The sequence below is a fragment of the Dermacentor variabilis genome, chromosome 11 (assembly GCF_050947875.1).
Source record: "Dermacentor variabilis isolate Ectoservices chromosome 11, ASM5094787v1, whole genome shotgun sequence".
NCBI classification, from domain to species: domain Eukaryota; kingdom Metazoa; phylum Arthropoda; class Arachnida; order Ixodida; family Ixodidae; genus Dermacentor; species Dermacentor variabilis.
Window position 1 is genome coordinate 8652387 of NC_134578.1, and position 26860 is coordinate 8679246.

Here is a 26860-nt window from a genome sequence, read left to right on the forward strand (position 1 = left end):
GGAATTGCACTCTGCTTGACAACTAAGTTTATAAATCAATGCATACACAAAACGGCTCAGCTTTCAGTTCTACTCTGCTGCCTTAAGTAAGCAAAACAAACATTAAGTGATCCAGCTTTCAAACAAAAATATTAAGGTACTGCACTGGCATTTCTCAAACTAGACCTTGCAAGTGACACGAAACTACCATAAGTAACAATACTCACTGAGAGCCATTAGTACTAAAACATGTTGTTTGTTATTGAGGCATAGGACCAACAAAAAAAAAAGAAGCAAGTCATGAAGTGCCAGTGCATCATGTCACGCAGAATGAAGCTTGCAGCAATGTACTACACCTGCGAGAAAAAAGTATGCAGACGACAGGCACGCCAGACAAACTGAATGTAATTATAATTCAGACACACAAAGCCAAGTTGAAGAGACTGCAGTGGGAAGTTCGTAATGCTGGACAGTAGTTCTCAATTTCAAATAGCATTCACAGGCAAAAAAAAAATCTGGTTTATCACAGAGTCCATGGGGCATATAAATTTGCTCAGGGAGGTACTACTATGCTGTCCTACAACTGTACCAACAAGCCAGTTGTCATTTCATACAGCAATTCACACTAGCATGCAATGCTTTCCATGTCACTATGGGTGCTCGTGACATCTTCAGGTTGTGGATTTACTAAACAGCGCACTTTATGATTTCTAACTTAAACATTTCACAAAATAAAAGCCTTAAGTCCTTCTGACAAAATGCCACAATTGGCAGAAATAGTGAAAGTAGAACCTACCGAAAGCTGGCGGAATCCTGAAAGTCCAGTATGTCATCAGCATAGTTTGCAAGCACAAATGGGAACACCGGGTACTGCATGAGGTCATTGAATGAGCGGCCAGCCATCTTGTTCAGCTGCGTAAGGTAGTCAAAGTTGCCCAGGCACCTCTCCTGCCATCGATGACTGAGCGATTCCAGCGATTCTGATGGCTCCAGATCCAGGTGAGGGCACTGCCACAGCTGGCGGCAGAATTCATTCCGATCCTGGCAAAGAAAGAGAGGGGAAAAAAAGAGAGGCGACTGTCTATGTCGGGCTGCACAAAATTCCAGCTAAACATACTTAGGCTAGAATCAGTAGCAGTAATCAATCAGTGGGCAATGCTTATTTCATGCCTCTCGTGCTGATACAGTTTGCAGATGAGCCCTCTAAAGCAAGAAAGATGGTTGCAGTATTTTTCTCCACTGTGTCTGTAAAACTACATATATCTGCAACACAGTGGCATTACAATAAAACAAAATGTCAGGCTACACTTATCTTATGGCTTTAAAGATGCCACAGCGAAACATTATGCCTACAAGACTGACTGACACTGGGTGGCAATCGAATTCTGCAAAAGCTCCTTGCGCAAGACTGCACTGTGGCAGCTCTCTATGCTTCCGCGCTGCAAAACATGAAGATGCCGATGGTGAAAGAAGCCTCCTCCAATGTGATATCACAGAAATAAGAGAACTCTCTTCGAGTTGGACATAAATGCGCTTGCCACTGCCTTCTTAAATGGTCACCAACTGTAGTAATGAGAATCGTCTTTCCTCCACAATGAAACTAAATTTGTCCATGAAACAGCAGCAACAATACAAAATTATTCAGACGCTACCTCCACACCGGCACCTTTTAGTACTATGCTACCAAATTGGTGCCTCAATCAGATCAAATACCAATTCATTAGCGTTGCACTTTTGGAAACTCTTTGGAAGCGGATGCAATGCTATGAGAAAAATTGCGATTAACTTCTTACGAAAAAAAAAAAAGCAGGAAATGAAGCTTCGTTTTTTTCGTTATCAAAGGGGCTGGCAACTGAACATGAAACTGCCCCACATAATGCAAAATGCCATAATAAAATGGTAACAATGCTTGATGAATTGATCACAATTTCCTGTACAATGCTAAGATGTAGTGCAGATGAATTCTGTAACCAATCACTGATAGATCAAGGAATGATATACTGGGAGTAAAAAAATGATACATGCATATCACAGAACTTCACACAAAGTTGCTACCAGTGCCTTCTCTCGCGGCTTCAACGCTTTCACTACAGACACATTTAGTGCAAGTATGTTCGATTCAACACACTTAGTCTGATGCATTTCATTTTACACATTTAGTGAGCAGCAACAACCGGCCTAGGAATTTAAGATACATCTTGCGATTAGTTCTTTTACTTCAAATAAGGAATTGTTACTAACTATAGCTGCAGCTATAGCACAGGAGAAAATCCAACAATCCAGGCTTGTCCTATTATGTCCTATCCATCTCCACCTCTGCGCCTTGTGTCAAAGTGTTTCCAGTGCTGCTTTATTTTTCTAAGATCATCATCATCATTGTTGTATTAATAATAATAATAGTAATATTAACGTCCAACTGCAGGACAAAGGCTTCTCCCAGCCATCTCTAACTCTGTCTGTTTCGTGTCAGTCTGCAGACTTCCTAATCTGGTCACACCACCTAATTCTCTGTTGACGTCACCTGCATTTCCCTTCTCTTGAAACGTTTGTTACTTCAATAGACCACCAACAGTTGCATGAAACAGTTACCTGCTCAATGCACTGCGTGACCTGCCCAACTTCGTTTCTCTACTTTAGAAACAAGTGTTCAAGAATTTCACAAATGCCATATGCCAGGTTGCCCAACGACCAACACCTAAGGGACTGTCTGCACACAGCAGTAATACAAGCCAAACACATTGATGCGGCCACAAAAAAGCACCACGAAAGCTGAATTGAACGAGCAGCTCACAACGCAACTAGTGGTTCACACTTGACTGTGCCCTCATACACAGAGTCTAGCTAGCCATGTGAGCGTGGCTCAGTGCCAGCGGCCGAGTGTGTTCCCTTCCCCCTCATTCCCCAGAAGGAGCCACTCCTATCTGAATGAACATATATCTGATACCAACTTAAATTGCAATATCACCCACTCATGTTTGCTCTCTAATACATGCTGCCACCTTCCAATTTCTTTGATGTTATGCCTATCGTGATGACAGACAAGAAACTTCACTGAAGAGTTGTAAAACTGCTAAACTACCGAGGATGCAAAGTAAACATGATACGCACAAACTGGGATACATATCGCAAGAAAGACACAGGGACAAGCAGGAACACAGGACGAGCGCTGACGAGTTCCTGCTTGTCCCTGTGTCTTTCTTGTGCTATGTATCCCAGTTTGTATGTATCCCATCAACACGCCCAAACTTCTTCCCTGCTAAACAAGATACACTCTGTAAAAGTTACCTGTGTTGTGTGAAAGGCTAGCAATGCAGTAACTCCATTGCGGAGGAAAAGTTCAAGCGCATTGTCACGGAGCCGAAACCTTCGCAAGAGAACTTCCTGGACGTCCTTGTAAGGCCACACCTCGTGCCTGGCTTCAACTTCGCCCAAGGATCCCTGAAGCATAAGTAAAACAGCAATCAGCAGTAAAAAAAAAAGAAAGGGAAAGGGAAAGAAGACCATGCCATACATGAGTGTTTAATAATTTGTGAACAATGTACAACATAAACTTTTTTTGGCAAACTCAATGACAACACTCAGTTTAGTTTGATTTAAGCAATCAGGTTCACTGGCCCGTTATGACAGATTGCTGACTACCTGAAAACATATCTGCTGCATGTCAGGTTTCTCATATCGTGTATACCATACACTCAATGCAGGTTGAAGCAGATACTGAATTCAACCCAATCATCTCAATAATAATAATTGCCATTCTGCTAGTAAAAGTAAAGTACAGTTATTAATAATATTCCAGTTCATCAGACCACACAGCGCACTGTATCAAATACAAGAGGTGAGCAATATATATGAGCGAGACATATGAGCAATAATTAAGTGAACCAGTTCCCTTAGTTATTGCTCATAAGGCAGACAAGCTCATAGGTGGACAGGCTCGTCGGACAATCAAGGTGTTTACTCTCTCTCTCTCTCAACCAGTTCCTTGAAACTCACCTTGTATTTTCCGAGTTGGTCAGGCACGAACTGGAGACTGGTTTCGCCTGCGTTGAAGTAGATATGAAGAAAACCCTCCCTACTACAATTTCACTACAATACTGATAACATGAGTAACAAAATTTCTGATGGCTTACCAAGCAGTACTTCTCCGGGCATGTCTGACGAGGGGCAGATCTTGATGCATTTGCAAGTGTGGCTGCGAGAAATTTGTCAGTGAGGGAGCAGAAGGGAAGAAGCTAAACACGTAAGTTTTTAATATGAGTCAGACTCACGTGATCCTTTCGTTGATGTACAGATGGTGCAAGAAGGCCGCAGACTCCATGCGCGAGGTGTCCGCATCGTAGAGAAAGTGCAGAGGTGGTAACGTCACCTTCTGGCCTGAACAACAATGACCAAACACGACCTGTCAACACTGAACGTCCATCATGCCAATGTAGTGGCTCAATTTAAGAGAAACCTTGAATTCCTATCCTTGCCTTTCAAATACATGGGAAAGGCAGAAAATGCTCTAATTAGACAACTGCTGAATCAATTTGGGGATAAAGAAAAGGCAACTTATAGGAATTTCGAAAGCAATTTCTTGATTTAAGTCCTCAACATTTTTAGAAAACAGAGCAAAGTACCGAAGTGTGAGGAGATAGGTGTGTGAACAGCACCTACACTTCTTGCAGTACTTTGGCACTTCATAGTAAGGTTCGTTACAGCGCAACACAAGACAGGGACAAAAGAAGGAATAAAACTACGACACGGCACCATGTCGTCGTTTTATTCCTTCTTTTGTCCCTGTCTTGTGTTGCGCTGTAACGAACCTTACTATGAATCCCAACCAACTGGCCCAACTTGCCGTCTTGATGCACTTTGGCGCTTTGCACTGCACTCACGCAATTAACTTAGACCAACTTGCCAAAATTTTTATACTAAATTTCAGAAAAATTGGCAGAAATATAATATGCTAAAAGTATTGAGGTCCCTAGTTTGGTAGATTTCTAATTCTCCAACAGAAAGGAGATGTCACAATTATGAAACTGTGTCTAACGGAGTGTCCAAAGCAGATGAAATTGATTTATCGCACTGGACTTCAGAATCTTATTAAAAGGTTAATGCAGAATTTCCTGCTAGGAAATATCTGCTAGGAAATCTAAGCACCAACTTGACCAAGAAGTCCCCTTGTTAATACAGAAATTTGTGAATCTCTTGTAGTCAAAGCAAAAACTTTGTGTAAGCTAAGTTAATGTGCTGGTTTCGTCTGCTTTACACCGTCTATCCGTGTGTTTTACAGTTTACAGAATTGTAATATCCGCTTTTGTTGAAGTGTTAGAGCTTTTAAATTTGAATCTGCAATTTCATTTAAAACTTTTTGACTGCCATAACATTTTAAAGAAAACTAATATTTATGGCCTAAATACAGGTATCTCCTCCCACTTCATTAGAATCTGAACATTTCTCTTAAAGGTAACAAATTTAATTGAAGTTGCTTCAGCAGCTGAGAGGCGCGAGTTAGACCCTCAATTCAACACAAGAGCCGATTTACAATGCCATATCTTTTGCAAGTCAAGGTATAAACAGTTCATGTATACCACAATTATCAGTACAGCAAATGTAATTAAGGCAGCATATTTATGTTAACCTAAAAGAGAAGCTCCCAAAACAAATTAGATGAAATTGTGCAGTTCAACTTCCTAAAGTTGCACAGTGAATTATGAGGACACCAAAGTGAATTATTCCGTATTAACTTTGACTACTTGAGGTTCCGTACACTTAAACCTAAGTACACGAGCAACAGGGAATCAGACCCTCTACCAACAACACCACGCCATGGCCACTGAGCCACCATGGCAGATGTTGCCAGAATGAGTTCCAGAGAAAAATAAATCATAAAAGGAATAAAAGGACTCAGGAAATGAGCTCAAAATAAAAGCAGAAAGCAATGTCAACTACCATTACAAGGCAGCCTTTCAAGTAAATTAAAGCCTGTACTCTGTTTCACCAGTTCCTCTCAGCACTGTGGAAGCTACGGGCATGCTCGGCCAATCAGGAGCGCGAACACATACTGAAGTTGTCCTTCTGTGCCTTGCCGTCAGCTGGTGGCAACAGCTGCAGTGCTGGCAGCAGCACCATCTACGAACACTACGAGAATTGCAGCAAGATCAGCTGTTGTGATAGCAGCGGTAGAAAACTTGCTCCGATATGTTGTGCATATTCGAAATGCCAGAGCCCTTTAATATTTAAAAGATGCAGACGAGAAGGAGGTTTGTGAAGACGGAGGAAGTGGAGGATTCAGAAGGAATGCTTGGACAGTGTGTGACATTGCACGGGATGATGGCGCGGCCTCTCGGTCCCTCTTGTAACATCCACTTCTACAGGGTGCACTCGCTGATTCGTAAGCACAGCCATTCTCTTCATTGCAGAGTTCATGCTTGCACCTTTACCACACTTTCTCCGTACTGTTCCAAGCATGTTAAACACCAGTTGCTTTGTTTCTCTCATGTAAGATAGCAACTTGGAACGATACTGAACAGGCGAGTCTGTGGATGCCATTTTCACAAAGGACAAATCACTACCCAGGCGGAAGCCACCGCAGTGCTGTAGCTCCCTTGCATATGAACTTAGCCAGTGTCAAAGCAATTAATTATTTCTACTTTTTAAATGCAAATTAATGTCTAAATGGCAGTGTCACAGTGATTTCTTTTGTTCTTTGCATGTTTTCTCTCAAACAAGTGGAGAACTCTATTTTCAGCATACCACAGAGCCTTAACAAATATTTTATGTAAAAGTAAAGCAAAATCACACAAAATAACGCAGCTGTGACTTCCAGAAAAGCTTCCAAGTAAACACCTGCCGACAAGACCACTTGTCAAAGCCATTTAGTCGAGCAACGGGTTCCGAACTATAGCAATATGTCTCGCTGTGCAAGAATTTGTACTCGCATGCCTTGTAGCTTTGGCTCTGCTGCTTAAAGGGGCCCTGAACCACCCCTTGGGCTTGGTGAAATAACGTAGTTTGTGGGTTGCATATGCTGTTGTGAACATCTCAGCCGAATTTTGCTGTCTTACACGGTGCGTGGAACTCACAAGCAGATCGCAAAGTCACCTTTCTCTCAAACGCTCTCTTTTCAACAGAAGCCTGCCTCCTTACTCTCTTAAGGAGGCAGGGCTTACGCTTTATTTCATAATAAAGTGGATTCCCATACGCAACTGCTATTGGTAGTGGCGGCCAGTAGCTATTGATAGTGCATCGTAGGTGCCAAAATCAGAAGTCATAGCGCCTACGTAAACATTCAAAATGAAATTTGAACTGCGTGCCACGGTGACAATCAGAAGGCGGAGCATTGTGGGCATACCCCACTGGGCCATAGCCTTCACAGTGCAAGGCACTGAAGAGACAGAGGCACAGCAGAGGTCATGTTTGATTGCCAGTAACTCCACTTCTGCTGAACACATTGAAGTACTTTTTGTGGCAAAGTATTTCTGAAATAGCCTATTTTCATTTCAAATGCCTTTCTCCACTTGGATAAAAAGTGGTTCAGGGCCCCTTTAAGTAAGCCAGAAATTACACATAACACTGCGCATTAATTGAAGAAGTCCAGCTAATCATTTATGTAAATCCTACACAGGTTAAAAGGTGAAGTTACGACTGACTTTTCCGGTGCTGAGGCATTATGAACTTGGGGTCAACGGGCAGGAAGGCTCGCCGCAGGCGTCGACGAATTCGCGATGGTCCTTCTGTGGGGTCCAGCTCCCAGGCGGTTGGGAAGCTCTCAGGCAAGTGCCATGGCGCCCTGCGCACAAGTACTTCAGAGGTTAATCACATGCTGTTGGCCCAATGCAGCGTTTTTCACTCATCTGTCTTTCATGCTAGTAGAATTTTCAGTCTCAACTAGTGCCAACTGGCCAAGCTTTGCACTCTTCATGCCAGCTCTGTTTCTTCTTTCCTTCACCTCAGCTAATAGCGGCACATGCAGCGTTGTGTCCCATTATAAATGTAATTAATTTTTCCTGTCCTCAAAGAAGGTCACTTCAAGCTATATTTAAATGTCATATCATATTCATGCAGATATAGAAAGCTACCTGAAAAGACCTTGCAAATCCTCTTGGCTTACTAGAAGTTCAGCTTGGCAGACATGTACTGAATTTATGGAAAGCTAAGCCAAATTTCTTGAAAGCCAGTGAATTTCCAATAGCATGATTTGTCTAAAGTGCAGTTCTAACCCACTACCTCTTGTGCTCGTCAGTTCATAATTGTAAGTGGCCCAAGTGGGATCATCACTAGCAACTGACAGAATAAATGCTATATTGTTTGTCCTTCCATGTTTCTGTGGGCCCAGTAGCAATTTTACTCTTATGCTCACACTATAAGTCACACTATAGTTATATTGCACAGTTCTGCTATAAGGTTATACTGTGGTTATATTTTACAGTTGTAATTAATTATTATGCTGTTAGTTATAGTATACAGTTGTATTGTACAGTTATACAGTAAAACCTCGTTAAGTCGACCTTCCTTAATTTCGAAAATCAGATAATTCGGATTATTCCTTTGGCACCAGGAGGCATTTGCATGATTTAATGCAATAAAGCTCTCGTTAATTTGAGCGTATATGGCCGCACATAGGTTAATTCAGGAAACTCTCGGAGCTTGGCTTGTGCCGGAGCATCTCAAATGTGAGACGCAAGAGAGCAAAAATGGCATTAACATCCACTGAAGCGAAGTGGCAGAGTCCGCATCGCCATTGTCATCAGTGGAAATCGTACATGAATGGCAACACTGCTACAAAACTTCGTGCCTATTTGTGCCTATAAAGCCTTTATTCCTGCGTTTACCGCCATGCGTAGCACAATGTTAGCCGCATGCCTTCCTAGCTGCATAGTAGCCATCCATGATTACGTCGATAGCGACCGCAGTCGTCTGCAGTTGCAGTAAATGGTACTTGTGTTTTGATTCAGTGCATGCATTAGCCATGCGCCTTCAGAACTGCAAGGCTGCCATCCATGATCGCATCAACAACAGTTGCTGTTTCATCCGCAGCGGTTGCGGCAAACAGTACTTTCATTTTGACAATCTTTCGAGGATGAAGAGCACTGGCTACATCGTGATGGATGGCGACCAGCTCAATTGTGAAAAAATAATCGGGATGTGTGCGCAGTAGTAAAAAACCTGTCTAAGATGAAGACGCGTACCGCGGCCGCGCTGTGAAGGAAGTTGTGAGGCCTTCGCCACTGCAAGTGCTAATCAGCCACGAGATGACGAGAACTGCAGCTTCCACACTGCTTTAGTGCAAAATAGAAAGAGGATTGACTCATTCGCTCAGCGAATAAAAGTGTGCTGACAAAGTAAGCATTTGTTTATTGTTTTCTTGATGCCCTCGATCATTCGACATTTGGTTAATGTGGACATTTTCTTCCCATGAAATCCGAATTAACAAGGTTTTACTGTATTGTAAATTTCTGCCGTACGGTTCTGCTGAATAGTTTTACTGTGTAGTACAGTTGTACTGATCTAATGCACGGTTCAAGTGCACATGTCAACTGTACAGTTCTACTGTACACAACTACTGTACAGACCTGCTGGGTACTTATACTGTAAAGATCTGCTAAACAGTTGTGCTGTATAGTTCTACTGTACATATTTAATATGCAGTTTTACTGACTAGTTCTACTGTACAGTTCTGCTGTAAAGTTATATTGAGTAGTTTTCTGTATATATCTACCATACTGTTCTACATAAGAAGCCAACAAACAAAGACACCAAGGACAACATACAGGAAAATTATTTGTACTTACTAATTGAATTAAAGAAATTATAAATTAATGGCCATGAAAACGGATGAAAAAACAACTTGCCGCAGTTGGGGAACAATCTCAAGTCTTCGCATTACGCGTGAGATCGTTCCCCACCTGCGGCAAGTTGTTTCTTCATCCATTTTCATTGCCATTAATTTATCATTTCTTTAATTAAATTAGTAAGTACAAGTAATTTCCCCCATGTTGTCCTTGGTGTCTTTGTTTGTTGGCTTCTTATGATATGTTACGTAGGGAGACGCCAACAAAAAGCTATATACAAGTATATCTACAAGGCAATACGCCGCACTTGGCCAAGAGGGAACAGCCCGCGCTAGCCTCTAATCATCATCGTCATCTTCACCCTGCTCGCCTCTTTGTCATCGCAAATACTGTTCCGTAGCAATATGATTAATAAAAATTGGGTCCCTCAGTTAATCCCTTTTCTTCTCATTCATACTGTTCTACAGTACAATGAATAAAAATGGACAAAGGCTTGCACCAATATACACAAGCATGAACATGCATACACCTTTCATGTGTGAGCTGAGCAGCCAGGCGAGACCACGTCTGCTTGAGCACCAAGTCTCGCCCCGACCTCGCCTTAGCTTCATGTAGGACCTCCTTGCGAAGTGCATGCAGCAGCTCTGCAACTGACCGAGTCACCTTGGCTCCTTCGGCAACCACCTGTGACGCCTTGGCCTCAAGCTTCCGCAGCCGGCCATCCTTGCTGCAAGACAAAAAACGACACACACTCAACACACATTCTCAGATACAAAGCAACAACTGTTGCTTTGTTCATGTCACTGGCTTAAGTACAATCTTGCTCATGCTCACTAAAATCAAGATTCATAGATAAAGGCAATAGCCAGTCAGGTGACACCGTTTAGAAGAAACTATACCGCCTAACAACACCATGGGTAATCTTCCTCCATGTAATCCTTACATTAAATGAGCTATGCTGCATTCCTTCATTTTAATGTGTGAAACCGAGATAATCAGTTGAGTGAGTCATACAAACTAACATGAAACAATATAACAACTAGATGAATGCATTATTTTCTCAGGCAAGCTCTTAAATGTGACCGCTGTGCCTTCACCTATTTATTCCTTTCCCTTAGTGCGTGTTGTGTGCAGTAGATTAGATAGGACCAGCTCTAAGTCATGTTGCCAAGTCATCTCAAGATTCTTTGTAATTTATGCCAGGACATCGCAGAGTCTAGAGCATGCATCACAGCCTGTGTACACATTTCCTTGTGTCAAGCTATGGCCGCCAGTCAGTGTGCCTGTTGCGCTTTTAACTTCAGGAATGTTCTAAGACAATATTTTCCAAATGCAGGAAAACAAGCTCCAAGCTGACTCAAATGAGAACATTAAATTTTGAGAGCCCCACCTTGTCTTCTACAAGATCTAAGACAGTTGAACCTTCTTGTACAACATTTTGTATTTATTGAACTTCACAGATATTTGCAGGCATATGCATCACCATTGGTACTTGTAGCCATAGGCTAGTAAAATGTCCATGTATGGAACTGGCCAGGCCCTATGATGCAGTTACCCATCAGATTAGGTCTCCGTCAAAGACATTCAGAGTAAGACCCATTTCCATTACCGGTCTGGACCGAGAGCAGTCTGTGAAAGCCAAGTTTCCCGCTGGGCCGTCCACTGGTTCAACCAGCGTTCTTTGATCTGCTCCTCGTTGGCATGAACCTCCTGCCTGGGATTTCTCGGCATGACGCTGGGCAGCTCCTGAGCCAATACGGCCACCAATGACACGACTGTGCTGCCTATACTGGCATCAAAACGGGCTGCCGATCCACTCAGCAACTCTTGCACAAAGGTCCTCACTTGCAGGCGAACCTGAAACACGTGAATCAGCTAAGGTGAGTGAAGCCTTACACATTGAGCTAGCAAAAGCTTGAATACCGTATTTACTTGCATAATGATCACACTTTTTTGCCAAAAAAATTGACACAAATTCAGGGGTGCAATTGTTGCATGGTTAAAATGTCCTGCGAAATTTTTTTCTTTTTCATCCCGCATTTGCTGCGGGATGACAACAGGTCAACAAGCAGGCGGCTGCCGCTGTAACAGTGCGGCACACCAAAACAAAAATGGCGGCCGCCAGAGCAAGCCAAACGTGCCAAAAGCGATTTTTGTTCTTCTCGTGAGTACATTACGTGCATTGAAACATTTTCTTCCACGTCAGTAATGAATAGCATCGTTAATATCTGCAAGTTTTCGACAATAACGTAGCCATGTCCACTTTGAGGGGAGAGAAACAGAGATGTGCGTGCGTAGCTGCCAGTGACAGAAACACATGGCGAGCGTGCTGTGGAAATACGACCATTTTTCTTCACTACTATCCTAATACAGCGCGTTTCCGCTAAGGGTGGGTGAATATCTTAGCTGTGTTACAAGCATCGGCGTATCAATAGGGCACACTTCTAACGTATCAGTGCAAACGTTGCCACTATCGTTGCTCTCGTGATTTGTTGCGTGCCCATGAGTGCAGACGAGAAGAATCGAAAGGCGCCTTTTTTGTTGTTGTAGTAGTTGTTGGGCAAAACCATAATGAAGCCTACAAGTAATAAAGCCAAGGCAAGTTTAGTTGTAGCTTTTTTTCTTTTTTTCATGGAAGTGTGGAGTGTGATGAAAGGAATGAAATCTGCTTAAGCATCTGCTTAAGAATGTTTGGTGCATGCAGACCACTTGGTATGCCTTCAAGAGTCATTCGCGTAGCATTTGACAACATTCGACAGATGGTAAACGTGATCATCATTAGCTAGACTTGGCACACGACATATCGCTGCGACAAGTTTGGGGTGCGATCATTACACGGAAAAGAAAAAAAAACTAATTTTGAGGAGAACATTCAGGAGTGCGATCATTACGCGAGTAAATACAGTAGCTTCCAATGCAGTATGTATGCATACAGGACACATGGGCATGGTGACATAGACATAGTTGCGCTGATGAAGTGTTACCTTCAATTTTGTCTCACTCTCACACAGATGACATACAGACTGTTTTGAGAGAGCTATGCTGCGTCAGTATCATGAGTTCCCAGCAAGGGGTGTTTTCTAACTGGTAGGGTATCATGGCTCATTTTTAAGAATCGAAGTGGTCACACATGTGTTCCACAGTTCACAAGCGCACTAACTTGACATCAACGCACACAACAGTGGGAAAACGCTTCTGTGACAGTGCTACATGATGGCACTTCTATGGACTAATGCGAAGCTTATGAGTGGCATTATGTTCAGGATATGCCAATGCCAGATGACATTAGCCTTCCGTACTTTGTTAGTATCCAGTGTTTGTTGTGTCTGTATCTACTGTTGGTATCCAATTTTATGTTGTGTACACATGTGTACCACACTGGCCCAGTCAGCAAGATGCACAGGAAAAACAATCAAAGGTGACACCGAAAAGCCAGAAAAAATATTTTGAGCATCCTGAAGGAGCAGCACAAGATGACTAAGACAAAAAGAAGTCTTAGTCTTGGTCGTCTTGTGCTGCCCCTTGAATATATTCAACCTGTACCAACTTGCCCAAATGTCAATTCTTCTAAAACATTTTGGTTGGCACTAACCACTGTACTAGTATAAATCGTGAACAAAGCTAACATGTCTCTCCCAAGGCTTCTACATCAAAGGTGTCAGTGCTAACATGAAAGAACTAGAATGTACTGACTCGCAAACGAGCCACCACTGATTCTGTCTTTCGTCATGACTCACCATATGATCACTGTACTCCTCCATAATGAACTACTAATCAGTTCAGATATCCATCCTAGGAGTACCGTGTCTTAACTTTATAGTTATCGAAATTTGTCACACAAGCTGATCCTGGAAAGACTTTGCCAAGGAGGCTGAGAACTTGCGTACATCGCTCGATGATCCCAAAGTCGTCTTGAGGGCTTGCCTGTGCTGCTCGCAAGACACGAGCACCTCGGCCACGTGGATACGCAAAGCAGCATGTTGTCCGGGGGCGAGAAGGTTGACACAAAGCCTCGACAGCTGTTATGGGAGATGCAGTAAGACCAGCATTTATTATCAATAACTAATGTGAAGAAATACCTAATAGAAGTGAATAAAATATGGCTGTTTGAGTCTACACTTCTTTTATTGTAAAAATTAGCCCACCTGACAATGCATGCTTGTCACAAAGCAGCAAACATTACCACACTTCCTGTAACCTTGTTTCCCTCATTTGTTAAGTGGGTTTTCGTTGAGAAAAACTTAACATAATGAAAGTAGGTGTTTTTTGTATGTTAAGTCAAATCTTTTTTCTGAAGGAACTACAACACTTAATATTTTATGTAATACATAAACAAAAAGCATAACAAATGCACTTATCATGCATAAAAATTTTATCAGCGAGCTGCATCTCATAAAAAAGATATAAATTGCCAGAATCAAGATTGTGTGATAAAACTGAACAAAGTTTGTAAAGACATGCTTGTATCTACTAAGAAAAATATGCAACAAAAATTATGAGGTATACAAAATGTATTGCCGTCTTAATAGCAATATTTCCAAAAAAAATTCACAATTTTTCACTGAACAAGGTATTCCACTACAAAAATTTAAGGCCAAGCATTATAATTGGGCGTGCCGGACTGCAGCTGCCAATGTTCCGGGTTGGTTTGTGTCGTCATTGTCATCGCTCTCGGAGTCAAAGTGCAACAAAATGGCAGCATCCTCAGACTAGCTGCTGCTCGACCTATCTATAAAATCAGCCACAAAACGCTGCGGAATAGCGAGATCTGCAATCTTTGGAAGCGCATGCGTGGATCACGGAGGCGGCCATTTCTTGTTTTCCACTTTGATGATTGTGAAACTTTGCAGTGCGTTCAAAAATTCCCACCTGGTGGGAAAATATCTAACTGCTTAGAAAACAAAAATATAGTTCTACTCCTTCAAATACAATGGCGCAGAGTGTCCGTAAGCAGCACGGAAAGTCTCAAAAGCAGCACTTCAAACAGAAGATAGCAGACAGTCATTTTTACTTTCTACTTTGATGATCACAAAAACTTCGGAGCGCATTCAAAAATCGCCGCCAGGTGGGAAAAAAAAACATTTGCTGCTAAGAAAACAAAAAAAATTGTTCTTCACGTTCGATAGTGCAGTGTGTCCATGAGCAGTACGGAACGTCTTCAAAGTGGTGTTTCAAACCATCATTAGCAAGCAGGCTAACGATGCCCAATGTGTGCGATATGGAAAGAGTTAAGGTTGTGGAGAGTAGTTGACAGGAAAGCAATATGTGATGCACATCACTGAAAGGAGCTGTAATCTAAAATGATGACGAATGTCATAAAACATCAGTGACATGTCTTTAGAAGAAAGTAAGAAACAAAAATATGTGAGAAGCATCAGACCTGGAAATTATATTTCCAATACTCCAATCATATGAACCAGAAAATGACATAAACTAGGATTGTGTCAGCAAGGCTTTTCTGCATTGCTCTCAGCGAAGCAAAGGTGTACAGTGCCGTCCATTGCTGCGTAAAGCACATGAGCAGAGGGCTTTGCTTTGCAGAGGTAAAATTTTTTTGTTTAAAGGCACAGAGTCAGCAATATGCCTTAACAACTAAACAAATATTACTTAAGTGCTGTAGAAGCACTATGGATGGAGTTCCCACACATTAGCGTGGGAAGTGCACCAGCTCTTCAAGCAAGCACAATGATAGAAAAATATTCTCACTGTATAACCATATACCCTCATATTTTCATATTTCTATCACATTCATGGTGCATCAAATCAGCACTATGACCTGTTAATTTCCAAGGTGACATCACAGAAAGATTAAAAACTTAGTGCTCACTGAAAGTTCCTCAAACAAGGCTGGAATTTAAGTAACTTGATTTCAAATGAAACATTATTGTCACAAGCAACCATATGCATGCTAACACATTATAACAGTAATAATTTTAATAACATTGTGGCAGCAACCATGATTTTCAAACTCACTGGTAGTTTTCTTGTGTAACCTGCTGCATATCCACATGCCATCCCTTAATCACAAGGCCTCATGGGAACAACAGCAGACGCACGAAGAGGCAATCTCACTACCAACTACAATGCCAAATGACACCACCGACATGGTATACCTTGCTATAATCACAGCACGCCAGTTGAAACACCATAGCAGCCTCCACTATTCCTAGTATCATGGCTGTAACTTTGTTGAAATGGCTACTCCTCAAGTGGCCGTGCTCGACGCAAAGGTGCCTGTTGTGAATGGGGTGGTACTGCTTCTATATTACACCCCTTCTGTCACTTTGGCATACTCATTGCGGGGCTTGGCCAAGAATATGCCTATACCAGTGCCGAAGTTGTCTGCCCGGGCACGTGTCCAAGTGGTCAACATTGTCTGCTAGGCGTGGCAAGCAAGCCCATGCCTAACGGCTCAAGCTAGCTCCCCACTGATAAATGGATAGAAACATGTAAACCACCACCTGGGGGAAGAGCCAAAGAAAGCTGTCACTTTAATAATGCAAGCTCTTCCTTGACACACACCTGTGAAATGAAGCAAATCCAGCAAGGAGTATGAAACTTTAGAAGTGACATCAATATGCAATGTGGGGATGCGCGACTCTCACCCGTTCTCTGATATCTTGTTTTCCCGCATAGCTCCTGTCTCCTGCAATGCGGCTTCGCCGCGTGGCCGGGTGTCCGCGGCGGTCGGTGTGGTTGAAGCGCAGTGCAAGAGATGGCGCGAGTGTTGCGGTGCTGGGCGCGAAAAGGAGAAAGCTCTTCCTCTTTGGTTCGGGGATGGCAAGAAGCTCTGACATGCCGCGCGTGCGCCGATACATGCTTCTGCGAGACCGTCTCGTGAGGCCTCATGCGAACGCGCCACCGTTCGCGTGACCGTACACGCGAACGACCAGGCACTGGGTGTCCAGCATGGGGCGAACATATTCGCTTGCTATCCGGTCGTGGTGAGTCGGACTTCCGCGATTTGTCGTGCGCCCATCGGCATGTTTTGTGGATAGCAACTCGGCTAGCAGGCATTGATGTATGAAAGGTGCAATAAATGCCCTTGTGATTGTTTGCACTACTGTACTGTTGTTCCTTTGTCCCAAGAGCACAGGTGAGAACCCCACAGCACTTAAGCCCATTATATAGCTCAAAAAAAATTGTTCATCAGAGTAACAAAATGCCTGCAGTGCTTTCATTGAGGATCCGAGATTCGGAGGATGTAGAAAACCCACCTGAGGTTGAAACACGTGCTTCAGAGAAGACAGCACCCTTTCGCGAGACGAAAGCTTGCGTTTTGATTTCTGAAAGCACAAATCAGCATCCGCTGTTTGTAGAACTACACCTGCAGTCTCCACAAAACATCAGAGGCACACAATAAAAACAGACAGTGAAAAAACTCAATTTCATGCATGCATCTTACATATACATGAAGGGAAGAATTATGTTGTGACCATCAGCAAGTATCACCGGCCTACATGAGACTTTCACTTGCCTCACTATAAGGCACTGAAAATACTGACATGAACCCTGCCTATGCCAGAATAAATACACCTTATGAATTTTAAATGTACACAGTAGATTTCCATTAATTTAACTCCGCTTAATTCTATTTTTCAGTTAATTCGATCCCGGCTGAGGGTCCTGACCAATGCCCATGCATATCTATGGGCCCAAACCTTCTTTATTTCACTCCTAAAATTGGACTTAGCCGGATCAGCCGAACATGACCAGGCAGCAGGCATGCTGCTAACCCCTCTGGTGACACTGATAACGACCCCTTTAGTGGAGGCGTCTGTCTCGGCGGAGATTAGGAGACAGGGAATGTGTTGAGCACACGTCATCTCTCATCAAAAATGCCTATTTACGGGCCGCCCTAGGAAGATTCTTAAGCGATAGCCAAGCTCACAATTGTTTGATTACAGTATTTACCCAATTTTAATGCACACCTTTTTTATTAAAAGAAAACTGATCCAAAAACTGCCTGCGTGGTGTAATCGGACATTAAACCAAAACCGCCTTTGCAACGTTTACGTGCTTTGCCGCATAACCGAAATGTATTGCGGCGAAGCTGACTTTATAACCATGCGGCGCAGCTAGCTTTAGAATTTTCTTGCAAACAAATTGAGTGTGTTATATTTCTACTTTGTTTAGGAGATTTAGTGTCACCAGGGTGTCTACCAAGTTGACATTTCCAAATTCCTTGAGTTTTCCAGGTTTTCCCTGAGTGCCTCTGCAAAATTTCCCGAGTGACACAGAACTTTGTTCTATGTCAAGACAGGCTGACACCATGTCGCCTGATGCTGTCACTCTCTAGTAAGCATGTTAAAAAAAAACTTAATCAGTTTAAATAGTCAGGAGTAGTGTTCATATTTAAAAAGAAAACAGAAGGCAGGGGTTAATGAAATGCACAGCGAATAAAATATCTTCGAAAAAAATGGTAAAGCACCTTTCAAATCGAGTCGAACATCTTCAAATATGAATACAAAGAAATGCATACAAAAGCAAATATTGTCGAATATGAACTATTTCTGTCAACTGATAGCAAGCTCATTAGTATGAGGCCCGAACTTTGTCACAAGTGAGACTCTCTTTCAGGAGTCTCACTTGTGACAAAGTTCGGGCCTCATACCAATGAGCTTGCTATCAGTTCCAGTCTTTCAGGAGTCTCACTTGTGACAAAGTTTAATAGTTTACCCAGTTTTAATAGTAAGGAGTAGTGTTTATTTTTCTAAAAATAGGAAACTCGATGGTTTAGTAATATGCACAGTGAATAAAATATCTTCAAAATAAAAAATGGTAAAGCCCATTGCAAATCAAGTCGAACAAATACAAATCAAAAGAGATGCACACACAAGCAAATATTTTCGAAAACGAGCTATTTCTATCAACTGATAGCAAGCCCATTGGTATTAGGCCCGAACTATGCCACAAGTGAGATTCTGTCAGCAGCTGGAAAGCCAACCATAACTGTCCTGACATACTCTCAGCACCTGCAAAATGCCTCAGTGTTGGGTTTCCCTGCTTTAAAGAGGTTATTTTGGTTTGAATGAGGGACAACTGCATCTCAGCGTCAGCCAACACCTTGTTTTTTGAGCTCAGGCTCCCTCAAAGAAGTGGCGGCACACTTCCTTTCCTGTTCATTCCTCAATGTGTCGGTCCTTTCTGTTGTCCTCCTTCCACTGTGTGTTTACCCTATGGACCATTTGAAGCGCTCTCTTGGTCAGTTGTACAGTGAACGTCCGATTTTTCAGACTCCCTAGGGCCGCGAAAACGTCCAAAAAAATGAATGCATGTCCACCAGGCCTGGCCAATTTCGGGTGACAAGTGCAGAGCATACATTGCACACTGAGTGCTGAAGGTCTGCCAGTACACTTATTAGGCATATCGGTGCTCGTACTGTGACAGGATACAGCAGGTGCACACGTGGATAATTAAGGAATACACACTGTGTACCGTGACAATTGCCCCTCCTCACACTTCTTAAGTTTCACCGCAATACTTCGCATATGTTTTCCACATAACACTGCTGTATTGACGCGAAGCTGACTTGGAAAACGGCATCATCGCCGTGCTTTCTATGCTTCGAAGTCCATTGTGAGGATTACAAAGGCGGAGTCGGTGTCATTGCAGACAGCGGCGAATCATTCCAATAAAAAACACGCAACTGAACGGCACGAAACTTAATAGCGAACGTCGAAACAGCTAGATCTAGCGTTGCCGCGGTGGGGGCTACAGCTGCCAGCGGATCTGTGTGCGAAAGTGCCGGTTCGAGGCGGCGAGCTAATCAAAATGGTGGAAGTGGTGGTGTTGATTAATGCAGTTTCAGGCCTGCCAGAAAGTCTGGAAAATCAGACGGCAAAAGGTTCTTGCGTCCTAAATTTCAGACGTTCTTACACATTGACTTTATGGGGTACGTGGCAGTTCCACGAAGCCGTCCGAATTATCGGGCATGTCCTAAAAATCGGGTGCCCAGAAAATCGGTCGTTGACTGTACACGGCAACTCCTCCAGCCTACAACACAGCAACAAAGATGATTCGTTATGATTCCCTTCTGTTACTCGAGCCAGCATTAGTGCGGCTTTCATTCTCTTTCAATAAAATTACAGTTGATTTTCCCTGATAGAGGCACAAATTCCTCGAGTTTTCCCCGAGTATTTCTAGACTATTAAAAATCCCTGAGAATTCCTGGTTTTCCTGGTTGGCAGACACCCTGGGACTAATTTCTACGCTAGTTTTCTACTTTGGACACATAGAAAGTGAGTGCGCATTTGATTTGGGGGCAAGTTAGAATCAGGCAGTATGGCCAAATGAATCAGCCAAATGAATCAGCAGTATGTTTTAGAATCTTTTTTTTTTCTTCGTCAATTTTAATTCAATCAATTTCGTTGGTCAAGTCAGGGTTAAATTAACAGAAGTTGATTGTACTTTATTTTTTAACACTCAACAAGTTTGAATTAATGAATAAACTAATTTTTTTCAGTTTATACCACTAACATTAACAAAAGGTTCCCACGACACATTCCTATTACACCGGATTAATTACTGGGTGAAATTAAGTCGTTAACTATCTGTGTTCTACAATCTCTCTGTTTACTCGTGTAATTGTGCTTTTGCATGTTAATCTAATATACTGTCTATCTAATGAGTTGATCAGTTTCTACTGCTTCTGCATTCTACTTGAGAGCTATAATCCTAGCTAGATCTTTTTTAAGCCACTGATTCATTCTACTGAATAAAATAAAATATGGAAACAGCATTAAGGCTCATTGGGGCATTTTATTTTTATTTCTTTTTTAGGTGCAAGACACCTACAAAAATTGCTTCTACTCGTGACAAAGCCCTGAAGTACCTACAGGTTTCCTTGTTTTGTGAATATAATTTTTAATGTCAAGAGTTTGCAGCATTTTATTTATAAACATCCTACTGGTTGATGCACAGCTAAGTACTGGGATTATTCAATAGCCTTACTACCCCCTCAAAAAAAGAAAGAAACAACTGAATAGCTGTAGGTTACATTTCAAATTGCTTCTAAAGCAACAAAAATGCAAGTGCACTAAGAATGATACAATAGAACTAGAACGAAATGCGCACGAACCAGAAATCTCCCTACTCACTTTGCTGAGGTGACTCAAGGCTGTACCGGCAACTGCATTTCTCAACAGTGCGGCAACCAGTGAAAGCTCTGTAGGTGGTCTCTCACAAGACAGCTCTGGAACAACACCAAATATGCACTGCTTACTATTATGTCCTATTCTCGAACTGGAAGGACCGATTCTCAAACCTGGTAGTGTAGTGCACAAAGCATCAATGCGAGCCAGTATTTAGCAACACGATAATCTGACACAAGCACACTGACACGAACAAAACAATTCTCTTAGAAGCGTGTAACACTATCCGAAACAGTGCACAGTGTACCAATCAGCCTAGTATCTCATTAAGTGATGAGATTGAATTCTTCATATGCACACACGAGTGTTAAACAGGATGCTTTGTTTTTTATGTTTTGTTTTGTCTTTTTCTTTTCTTGTCGCACATGCACATTTTCTTAGAATTCGTGCCTTGTGTAATAAATATTCAATTGAAAGTAAGTAGTGTCTGAGTGTGCTTCTTTGTTTGTTCTGATTGCTCTGATCGCGCTGAAAAAGCTGTTTGAAGAAGTTATGTCCTACTTTGGCTTGTTGCAGATTGGCAGTTGCCTACTTCGTGTTCTTTTCTTGTACATAATGTGACATACCCTGAATAAAAAGGCTGCATGGTTCTGTCGGCTGAATGAGTTGGTCACACCCATCACAGAGCACGAACACTATGCTTACAGTGTGCAAAAGTGCATGAATTCAAAACCTAGCTTCATGTGAAGCAGTGAGCACATGCATTAGCATAATTAAATCATAATTAAAGCGATTAAAGCACGACAGTCTGCAAGCCATGCATCAATTCCAATCAGTGGCTCCCATAAGTATTGATCACCAGTGGATTATGTGACATTTCTAAGTTGTTGATGGCAACTGCAACTGAATTCAGAAACACTTTTTCAGAAGTGTTGACTTTTTGCAAAATTATAAAGCTTACCTAAAATGACAAGACCTGCCTCATGGTAGGTATACTAAATGTGAGCTGCAATGTGCTGAATGCTTTTAGTGCTATAGCATTTACTGGAATCATAGTCTTATCTTTACATATTAATTTGCCACACGAAACCTAGTTTCAATCAGCACTACTGAAGAATGAGCTAGACACATATTTGTCTGGCAATTTGTCAAATATTTTCCAAATATTTGTCTGTGATAGCTATTTCGATTATTTAGAAAAAAGATCCGCGCACCTTGATATATGACGAAGTCACAGGCAAGGGCGAACCAGGCGCCCAGCTCTCGTGACAGGGACGATGTGGAAGGAGTCACGAATTCGCGTGATGGTCCGTTCGCATTGGAGTAGTTCAGCTGCCGTCCACCGTGATGGATGTCCGGTGACAATGGTGCCACATCTGCCATGATTGGCGTTGGGAGGGAAGCAAATGCCTCCAGAAGCGATGGTGATGACTGGCTTCTTTTTTCTGTAAAGATATTTCCCCATTTGGTGATCTACACACAGTTAAAGTCAAACTTATCAGGACTGCACTATTTTATTTGAATTGTGAAACTTTGAACAATCTAGAACTGGAATATATGTAGTGCAAGATAAACCAATGATTTAACACACTAACACAAACATATACAGGGTTATGTCCGAAGATAAAAGTGTTTCACAGAAAAGCCTGTCCTAACACTCCAGATGGTGGCAGATGGCAAAGCGATCGTGTGTGCGTAAGCTAACTTCTCCCTCCACCAATCCCAAATGGTCCTAGCACACTGCGACATATAGTCACTTCACAATATAATCACTGACATTACTTTTCGGAGAAACCCTGTATGTACAGAGCCCATGTCTACGGGTGTTCCAGAGAGACACCAAATAACAACAGATACACCACATATATAAAACTGGCAAAAATGCTGAAAAACAGACCTTATCACAGCTTGCATAACAGTTCGCTATATAAGTGACCCATTTATGTGAAAATACTCAGAACAAATGTTTTGCCACTAAGTGTTTTACAAAAGTTGTAAATTGCAGTGCCTTGCGAATGTCTTTCTACAATGACTCTTGGCTGCAAAAGAAACACTGTGAAAAACTATGATATTTTAACAAATGTGATAGTTGTAATATTTAACAAATGTGATAGTTGTAATATTTAACAAATGGGAAATATTTGCTACTAATATTAACCACACTAAAATAGTGATGGTTTAGTGAAATTAAAGCAAAGCAAAAATAGACAAACACTTCAATGGCAGATAAGAAATGCTAGTGGACTGCTAAAACCTTTTTGGAACTGATGCAAGGAAAGCAAAACAGGAACTAAGAGCTCAATACCACCCACAACTAAAAATGAGCATGATTTCTGGATCTGGATCACTTACTGTCACTTCCACGCATACATGTAATACAGTCTTCTATACATGGTGCCTTATTTTGATTACTGAAATACAATCGCTTAATAAAGAGAGTTACAGACAGTAACCGAACTATGCTATAAAAAGCTCACAAGAAAGCTTGCCTTTCATTGAGATTGAAGCACTGTAACTAATGATAAATACACCATACCAGAACAAGAACACAGGAAGCATACACCGCAACACTGCATTTTTTTAAAGAGCTAGTAGCCACGCCTCAATCCTCAAATAGACGCCAACTAGCTCAACATTTTCTTTTTTTCCTGTTGGATTAGGCAGAGTTTGGCCAGAGCGCATTGTGGTGTCGTCTCCCTTCCGTCCTTGTTTGCTGGCGCTAAATAAGCTTGCATTAGGCAGAGCACTGCCAAAATTAAACTGCCGGGTTAAAGTCGTGAACATGCACAGTGGGTTATGAGGGACACCATATATGAAGGCTCAAGATTAACTTTGGCCACCTGGGATTCTTTAACAAGCACCGAAAGCATGGTAAATGAGTGTTCTTGCACTGCAACCCTATCAAAATGCAGCCACTGTGGCCGGAAGCTGAACTCGCAACCTCATGCACAGCAGCATAACACCATAGCCACTGCAGCCAGTACAAGGCACTTCCAGTGGATGCAATCAAACTCACCGTCAGTGCAGAAACTCTCAATATGCTCCAGGACCGACAGATACAACTTTGCTTGGCACTCCCTGAATAAGGGCACAGCTTTGCAAGCCTCTCCTGCAAAGCAGAAACACGTTGGTGTTAGCCCCTGAATACAATGTGCAGTAGATCAACACTCAAAAGGCATTATTCTTCTTGTTAGCATTTGTGATGTAAATTAATGCTCAAAAGCAACACTCAGAAAATTAGAGGTTTAAGCTGTTCAGCATTCTTCAACGTACACAACAACTAATTGAATGCAATTTATGGTCAGTACAGGACAGCCAATCGGACAAGTTCATTGAGCATAATGATGTCAGTAAACGTGGCCAGATAATTAGAAAGAAGGGACATCATGTCTGTCGCAAATTCTTTCCATCAATATATTGTGAAATGGTGAAAAGATAGACAAAAACCCGGAGCACTGCGCCGACCAACGTAAAATTTAATAGAAAAGATGACATTTCGACTCCCACACGGGAGCCTTGTTCACAGGCATAGTGCCCAGGGTTTTTGTCTACCTTTTCACCATGTTCCATCCCAACCAGACAGGCTTCCATCAAACACTGAACTTCATATCGCGAATTAAATCACATATAAAGTTGCACTCAAATTTTTCATTAGGGAGCATCGTAATCGACTGACTTTTTTGTGTGTTTACTATTACAGTGCAACTTATCGTTCTCTTTTAAAGTCCCTTTACGAAAAGCAGGGCACTCACCACAGTGTGTGTTGTGTGCTTCAGACAGCCGTGCGAAGAGGCTGCACAGTGAATGGAAGCACTCCATCGAGATCTTGCCGCTTTGTTCCATCGCAAGCCTGTCATAAAGCAAAAAGAAAAACAGAACGCCATCCCTGGAGAAGCTGCAAAAGAGTGCCCAATTCTATCTGGCATTAGGAATGCACAAATAGTAACATTATTTTGGACGCCATAAATGAGGTATCCTTTCCTGAACAGGAAACCTGGCATCCGACTTGAGAGCGGCATGATTTCATGCTACACCAGTTGTAGGTAGTATGAGTTTGAAGTAAACGGATACCGCTTGATTTCGCACTACACTCATTTCCTTTGTAGGCCACAAAGGAAACAAAATGCCTGCCAACTTCCCTTTTAGTCCATCTTGCATTGCCATATAGAGATTCAGAATAGCTTTGCAGCTCTACACTCCTTCTCTACATCACGAAAGCACAGTCACTACAGTATACCATTAAAGCAAAGTAAATAAAGTTGGTGGCAAGTAGTTCACAGAAACATAAATTATACAGTAACGTGATGCCCAATGTGGCTGCTGCAATAAGCTTTTATGAAAACCTTCGGACATGGTACTGATACAAGAGTTTCATGCTTGATACAAGAAAAAAACACATTTGCCACAAGCAATCTAATGTTTATACACAACTGGCCATGCTTACTTAATCACAATCTGCAAAATAATATTAAGCAAAAAAGAAAACTATTTTTCATTTCTGACAATGAATCATGCTTACCTCGCTGTTGCAAGAGAGGCACTTCTGATGAGAGCCAGCACTAAGTCCACAAAGCCTTCTCCATGTCCCGTACTTGAACTGCCAAACATTTGTGAAACATAAGGATTCCATGGCGTACAATTTTTACAATTACTAGATAACCCCCAAAGTAGCAAGAACATTAACTACAGTGTCCTGTGAGGATATGTCACCTGCTTTAAAGGGGCAAGAAATTCAGCTCTCAATGCAGCAAATATTTCATTAATTAAAACAATGCAACATTCATGGTTTGCAAAAGCTGTCAAAAATTTTAACCTTCTGCCATCAACAAGGGTCCATAAGGGACGACCTGGCTACCTTTATTAGCAACAGCCACTGTGGAAAGCTCATGCGAGACACTGATGAAAGTAGTAAGCTGAGGACAAACTACTGTGAATGTTACATCCTTGCAAAATAATATTCACACATCAGAAACGAAAAAGTTGACAATATCTGGACAAAACAAAGCTAAGCTTCCACAATGCTCTACAGATTCTAGCCCTGTTTCACAGATGGGGCCTAACATACCAAAAGCTACACCTCAGATATAATTCGTAGCAAAGGTCTCTGGAATAATTTTGCCAGCCCAGGGTTCATTATTGTGTACTTATGAACTTGTGTTTCAAAGATGAATGCTATATGTGCCGTTATGCTAAGTGCCACACCAAACCATAATAGTGGCTAGGGACTTCAAAATTTTTTTCACCACTGAATATATACGTTGTCACAAAATGTCACCAAACTATACAAAGAGAGAAAAATATATTAAAACATATAAGAAATCTCCTGTGCATTCTTCTATGCTCATTTTTCCATATTTAGTTTTTACCTTTCTTTTAATTTTATAGTTTCTTACAATATTGCAAAGAGAGAAATTTGGCAACGCCGTCTATGCGAGTTTCTTAATGGGCACTGTGTCATTAAGGGAAAGCTGAGACATGGGTATGCGAGGCATGTCCTAAACATGGCTTGGCTTCAAATGTGCTCATTTCCACGAAAATAAATCTTTTTTAGGATGACCTGATCCTATTACGTCTTCTTTTGCCCGTTCAAATTTTCTGTATTGTTTACTCACATTTAACACTAGTAAGTAAAGGAAACAAAAACAGATGACTGAAACAGACATGTTATGAGCGCTGACCTTGTCCTTTTTCCTCCAACTTTAGTGGCTGCCGGTACTGTTCACATATGAAAAAATTGCACAGCCCAGCACAGGCTTTCATGGTTAAATAAAGAAAAAGTTTTACACAACAACAAAAACCAGTGTTTCATGCTGTTTTAGTAAAAAGTGAGCCATTGTTACAGGTGGAATGCAGCTAGCTAAATATCCCTTGACAACGTATTGGTGTCGAAGAAAAAACGCAATCTGAAGCCACCACATCCCAGCATTCCCATGCACACAATAGCATAGCAGCGCTAACTTTCTATGTAAATATAAGGAACTATGAACAGCTCACTCATTTTCTGTATTATTA

At 41.8% G+C, this 26860-nt stretch overlaps 1 protein-coding gene across 3 annotated transcripts in view; it reads right to left on the minus strand.

Annotated features, from left to right (window-relative positions):
- mv (lysosomal-trafficking regulator mauve) overlaps positions 1 to 26860 on the minus strand; it is a 108514-nt gene that overhangs the window by 25700 nt on the left and 55954 nt on the right. For all 3 annotated transcript variants that reach the window (XR_012824462.1, XM_075674779.1, XM_075674778.1), the window contains 15 exons: positions 25368 to 25445; positions 24601 to 24698; positions 23865 to 23957; positions 22063 to 22293; positions 20855 to 20949; positions 16973 to 17041; positions 13643 to 13774; positions 11365 to 11612; positions 10285 to 10482; positions 7614 to 7753; positions 4248 to 4353; positions 4110 to 4171; positions 3973 to 4019; positions 3265 to 3417; positions 776 to 1020 (listed from right to left, as the gene is read on the minus strand). Coding sequence is in view for 2 of the 3 variants with exons in the window: in XM_075674779.1 (XP_075530894.1) it covers positions 776 to 1020; positions 3265 to 3417; positions 3973 to 4019; positions 4110 to 4171; positions 4248 to 4353; positions 7614 to 7753; positions 10285 to 10482; positions 11365 to 11612; positions 13643 to 13774; positions 16973 to 17041; positions 20855 to 20949; positions 22063 to 22293; positions 23865 to 23957; positions 24601 to 24698; positions 25368 to 25445 (1995 nt within the window). In the remaining variant the exon portion in view is untranslated. The remainder of the gene's footprint in view (positions 1 to 775; positions 1021 to 3264; positions 3418 to 3972; positions 4020 to 4109; positions 4172 to 4247; positions 4354 to 7613; positions 7754 to 10284; positions 10483 to 11364; positions 11613 to 13642; positions 13775 to 16972; positions 17042 to 20854; positions 20950 to 22062; positions 22294 to 23864; positions 23958 to 24600; positions 24699 to 25367; positions 25446 to 26860) is intronic.